General features: G+C 45.4%; 1 protein-coding gene across 1 annotated transcript; it reads left to right on the top strand.

Moving 5' to 3' along the window:
• The first annotated feature begins 2,285 nt into the window (after nucleotides 1-2,285).
• LOC130090611 (uncharacterized protein K02A2.6-like) lies at nucleotides 2,286-5,466 on the top strand. Its single transcript, XM_056258059.1, has 2 exons — nucleotides 2,286-2,454; nucleotides 3,281-5,466. The coding sequence occupies exons 1-2, from the start codon at nucleotides 2,286-2,288 to the stop codon at nucleotides 5,464-5,466; spliced, it is 2,355 nt and encodes a 784-aa protein (XP_056114034.1).
• The last annotated feature ends 534 nt before the right edge of the window (nucleotides 5,467-6,000 follow it).

The raw sequence follows: 6,000 nt of genomic DNA, 5'->3' as shown, positions 1-6,000 counted from the left end.
TAATGTCATCTCATTGTGACACTTTTTTAACGTATTGCGTTCATAGAGCGAGCCTTTCACTGATTGTTTACAGCTTAACGGAAGTTACACCTGATTCACACAGAGCATCATGGGAATAAGCTGGATAAGACACCTACTTTTGGCCAAACTCTACGGCAGAGAAAACAATCCCACAATGTTTTGCAACTAGCTCAGTGGAATTTGTTTTATACTTTACGATAGGGTATTTCATATTTGTGTACTGTGCATTTTAATACTTTACTAAATACAAAAGCAACTTGTAATGCTAAACTCTGGAATCATTTGTGAAGTGGTGTCTGCTGTGTGGATCGCATAAGGAGCGATATGAACAGCATATCAATGTGCCTGAGAGTAACAGAAACTCTTTGGTTTTAATAAAGTCGAGTATTTCTGTGCATGCTAAGATGGGTTGAGAGAGAACAAGTGGAAAGACAAGAGAACAAAACACGAACAAAGTCTTTTCAAGCAGTCAATCATTTGACAGATCTAACATGAGCTCTCCAACATCACTAATCGCTTTCTAGACTATCACCATAAAGTCTGGCCCACTTTACAGCTTATTATGGCTGTAATACACCACTTCAACAGGAAGACAGGCTTGCGACGTTTAAGTGATTTTAAAGATATCATTAAATCCAGGTTTTGTGGCTTTTAGATTTCTCTTTTTTCCCTCCAGACATACACATTTAAAATGTGTAGTTTTCCTCTTTTCTGAAAATGGACAAAATGGTTTATTATAAGTCTCTTGCTTTTTAAAATGTAATTTATTCCCTTGATCAAAGCTGAATTTTCAACATCATAACTCCTGTCTTCACATGATCCTTCAGAAATCATTCTAATATGCTGATTTGCTGCTCAAGAAACATTTCACAATGCTAAAACAAGCATTTATTTGAAACAGAAATCTTTTATAACATTATACAAGTCTTCACTGTCACTTTGACCAATTAAATGCATCATTGCTAAAGTCAAGTATTCATTTCTGTGGCTGTGACGTACAACTAAAGGCATTTTAAAATCACCCCAACTACAGTACCTGTTTCAATAAGAAATAAATGCATCATCAAGAAAGCTAGAGCGACTGACCAATGTTGCTCCAGAAACCTTCGAGCGGGTAAAAAGAGACTGATCACCCGGTTGTGTTTGTTGACTGTGTCGGATGAGTCTCCTGATCGATCTGTTCGAGCGTGACCATAGATTACTGATTATATGAGCCAGGATCAATAGGACAAGGACGATTTTCTTCTGTATATTTGTCTCCCTGGCAGGTTTGCCCGATGGGACGCCACCACATTTACATAAAATCAATCTGAAACATACACCTGGTTTGGGATGGTAATTGGACGACTCTATATAACGCAGCAAATCGATTCAATTCTAGCAGTTTCCACATATACAATGTTTTCACAGAATTATACGATTCAGGCACAGCAGGATCTATAATTGAAATTTGTAAAAGTGTGATGAAATTATGCGTGGAAATGTGATGTCAAGATTCAGTGATGTGAAAAAGCAGCTAAAGCCGGAAATGCTTCTCTTTTGCCAATATATGCGGGCAAACTGACAGTGGATCTTCAGTAGGACAGCATTGACAGAAAAATGTGATATGATTTTATGTATTAACTGCTAAAAAAAATCAATTTTAAACCAGCCTAAGATGGTGTGCTAGTTTTTGCGGTAACACTTTACTTGAAGGGGTGTGCATAAGACTGACATGACACCTTCATAATCATGACATGAAACATGTCATGAATATGAAGGAGGTTCATGCATGTTTATGACAACTGTCATTGAGTGTCATTCGCTCAATTATGACATTTTGAATGCATATATGACATTGTTTGAGATGTCTTTGTTATGACAACTTGACATTACCAAGACAACATAAATTGTCATAAATATGTCATAAACATGACATAGCAGATTAATGATCAAACTTAAGAAACCACTTAGCTTTATGGGTTAAAATTACATTCAACTGTCAGGTGGTTGGTTTTGACATTGGCTGTCAAATTTAACCCGGCACATTTAATGTAACATGGTGTCAGAAGAAAAACGGAACGGGGGACAGTAGAAAGACCAAAGACGAACTAAACCTGTGAAGAAAAACAACGTCCCGAAAAAGGAAGGAAGATGGACGGAGAAATAACAAGTTCAACTTCTCCAATGCTAATGAATGGCCGAGATGGATTAAGCGCTTCGAACGCTACAGAATAGCGTCAGGATTGGATAAACAATCGTCAGAGTTTCAAGTGAATGCCTTCATGTATGCAGCTGGCGACGATGCCGAAGATATTTTAAAAGTTTTACCCCTCACGGACGAACAGAAGAAGTCCTATGACGCGGTGACAGAGGCTTTCACGGCGCACTGTGTCAGCAAGCGGAACGTTATCTTCGAAAGAGCGCGCTTCAACAGACGAAACCAAGAGCCCGGTGAGAGTGTTGAGTCCTTTATAACAGCGGTGCACACACTGGCCGAGCACTGTGAATTTGGGGTCCTGAGAGAACAGTTAATAAGGGACCGAATTGTGGTCGTCATTAGAGATGCTAAGTTATCAGAAAGTCTACAGTTGGATGCTGATTTGACGCTAGCAAAAGCCAGTGAAAAAACGCAGCAGTGAAAAAACAGCAGCCAGTGTTACGAGGGACAGAGCAAGCGACCGGACAGGTTGAAGCAATACAGCAAAAACATAATAAATGGCGGAAAGCGGCCAAAGATAAACCTGATTCAAAGTCATCTGAATGCAGCAGGTGTGGATTTTCAAGGAAACATTTGTGGAAGGACTGCCCCGCCCGTGATGCAGAGTGCAGGAGTTGTCACAAAAAGGGACACTTTGCAAAGAAATGCAGATCGACTGGTGGGGTCCATGACATCTCAGAGGCACATATTGGGAGCAAACACGAGGAGGATTTTGCTTTCCTAGGAGAAGTGGGCTCCGAGGGAGAGGATGAGTGGATAGAGAGACAGTGCAGTTAAATGGAGATGCAACTGTTGTCAAACTGGATACTGGAGCAAGTGTTACAGCAATTCCAAGCTGCAGCTACTCCATCAAAAAGCATGGGACACTGCAACCGCCACTTAAAGTGCTGTATGGACCAGGAAACTACAAATTGGAAGTAAAAGGATGTTTTAAAGGGGAGCTGAGTCACGAAAAGGTAACAATAGAACAAGACATTTATGTTGTTAAAGATTTGACTAAGGCGCTACTGGGCCTTCCTGCTATAAAAGCACTCAAGCTAATAAGGCGTGTTCACACAGTACAAGCCCGACAAGAGGATTTTAAGGCTCAGTACCCTACAGTGTTTTCAGGCTTGGGAAAATTTAAGGAGCCCTATAAAATAGAGCTGGAGCCAGGTGCGGTCCCGTATGCTTTGTCATCCCCACGCCGCGTGCCTCTACCACTGCGAGACAAGGTGCAGGCGGAGCTGAAGCGTATGGAGGACATGGGGGTGGTTTCAAAAGTGACCCAGCCCACACCCTGGTGCGCAGGCATGGTTGTGGCGCCAAAAGCTCAGCCAGGAAAGATTCGGCTGTGCGTGGACCTGACGCACCTGAACAAGTGGGTGCGGAGAGAGAGACATATCCTCCCAGCAGTAGACCACACACTAGCCATGCTGGCCGGGGCAAAAGTGTTCACGAAGCTGGACGCAACCTCCGGTTTCTGGCAGATCCCATTGTCGGAGGAAAGCCAGCTCCTCACTACATTCATCACCCCATTCGGGCGATATGCATTCAATCGCCTACCATTTGGCATCTCATCAGCCCCGGAGCACTTCCAGCGCCGCATGTCGCAGATGTTGGAGGGGTGCGACGGAGTGGTGTGTCATGCGGACGACATAGTCGTGTATGGAGAGGACATACAGCAGCACAATGAGAGACTGCACCAGGTGCTGAAGAGACTGAGAGATGAAGGACTCACGCTGAACGAAAAATGTGAGTTTACAAAAGATAATATCATGTTTGTGGGTCATCGTGTCACAGCAGGTGGCGTGACACCTGATCCAGATAAGGTCAGAGCCATCATGGAGATGCCCGAACCAAAGGGAGTGGAAGACGTGAGGAGAGTGATGGGGATGGTGAACTATTTGGGCAAGTTTTTACCCCACTTTGCGTCATACACCAGACCAATTAAAGACCTGCTCTGTGAGAAGAACGAGTTTTGCTGGGGAGCGCCACAGAGGGAGGCGTTCCAGAGACTTAAAATAGAACTGAGCTCACCACGGGTGCTGGCCTCGTACTCAACCACAGCAGAGACGTGTGTGTCGGCAGACGCCTCATCCTTTGGCCTGGGGGCTGTTCTCAGTCAACAACAGAGTGATGGAACGTGGAGGCCCATCATGTTCATCTCCAGGGGCCTGTCCGAGGCCGAAAAACATTATGCACAGATCAAAAAGGAGGCTTTGGCTGCGACGTGGGCATGCGAAAGGTTGATGCCCTATCTCCTGGGACTGAAGTTCAGGTTAGAGACAGACCATAAACCTCTAGTGCCACTCCTGAGTACCAAGGCGCTAGATGAACTCCCTCCCAGGGTGCTGAGATTCAGACTGAGACTGATGAAGTTCGCGTTTGACATTGTGCATGTGCCAGGCAAGAGTTTAATAACAGCAGACACATTATCAAGAGCCCCTGTAGGACACACACTCACACAGGAGGAAAAAGAAAACGAGGCGGAGGTTAAAGTTTTTGTGGATGCTGTCATCCAAAGCCTCCCCGCCACTGAAACAAGACTGAAGGTAATACAAGAAAAACAGAAAACTGACCCTGTGTGTGCAAAGCTTATCAGATACTGCAAGACAGGCTGGCCGGAGAAAAGTGCCATTTCTTCAGAGCTGGGGCCATATTGGCCTAAAAGAGCGACACTAACATTAGCAGGAGAGCTGCTTCTCAGGGGCCAAAGAATCGTCATTCCCCACGACATGAGACAAGAGATCCTCAACAACCTCCACAGTGGCCATCAAGGTATTGTCAAGTGCAGAGCGAGAGCACAACAGTCCGTCTGGTGGCCAGGACTGTCCGTACACATCAGTCAGCTGGTGGAGAACTGTAACACATGCTCACAGCACAGGGCAGAGCACCGAGAGCCTTTGCTGACCACCCCGGTACAGGAGAGACCCTGGCAAAGAGTTGGTACAGACTTATTCTTCTGGGAGAAGAAGACTTATCTCCTTATAGTGGACTATTTCTCACGTTACATTGAAGTTGCCCACCTCCATATTGCCTCAGCCAACACAGTAATTGCAGCTCTGAAAGAAGCATTTAGCCGCCAAGGGATACCAGACACAGTTGTGTCTGATAATGGATCACAATACTGCTGTGAGATGTTCAGAGACTTTTCCACAGAGTACGGGTTTACACACATCACAAGTAGCCCAAGATACCCGCAAGCAAATGGAGAGCTGTGGTGCGGTGGCTACCATAACAGGACTTTGGAAAGGAGGAGGTGAGAAACTAAAAGCTTTGATGGCGTATCGAGCCACACCCCTGGAGTGTGGTTACTCCCCTGCACAACTCCTTATGGGCAGACAGCTACGCACAACGATACCTCAGCTTCCAGTATCCCTGCTTCCCTGCTGGCCAAACATCAGAGGGTTCAAGAAGGGTGAAAAACGGCGGAAAGAAAAACAACAACTCCGCTACAACCTGCGCCATAGAGCCCGCCCCCTGCTGCCTTTGCAGCCGGGACAAAATGTGTGGCTCCCAAGAGAGGAGAGACAAGGGACAGTCGTTCAGCAGGCTACAACACCCAGATCTTACATTATTCACACAGATGAAGGACAGATCAGGAGAAACCGAAAACACCTACGTACTGTGCACCAACCACAACCTCAGGTGCTGCTGGATAAGACTGTTACAACTAAGGAGTCAGACAACCAGGTCGGACACCAACATGAGAGCACTGACACAGACAATCACAAACAGACAGTCACATCCAACACCCCGTATGTGACAACCTCAGGAAGAGTGTCACGCCCGCCAGA

Source organism: Rhinichthys klamathensis, unplaced genomic scaffold (assembly GCF_029890125.1).
Source record: "Rhinichthys klamathensis goyatoka isolate OS25496 unplaced genomic scaffold, OSU_Roscu_1.1 h1tg000148l_1, whole genome shotgun sequence".
Lineage (NCBI taxonomy): Eukaryota > Metazoa > Chordata > Actinopteri > Cypriniformes > Leuciscidae > Rhinichthys > Rhinichthys klamathensis.
The sequence above is the reverse complement of the archived record's forward strand: the minus strand, read 5'-3'. Positions and strand labels throughout refer to the sequence as shown.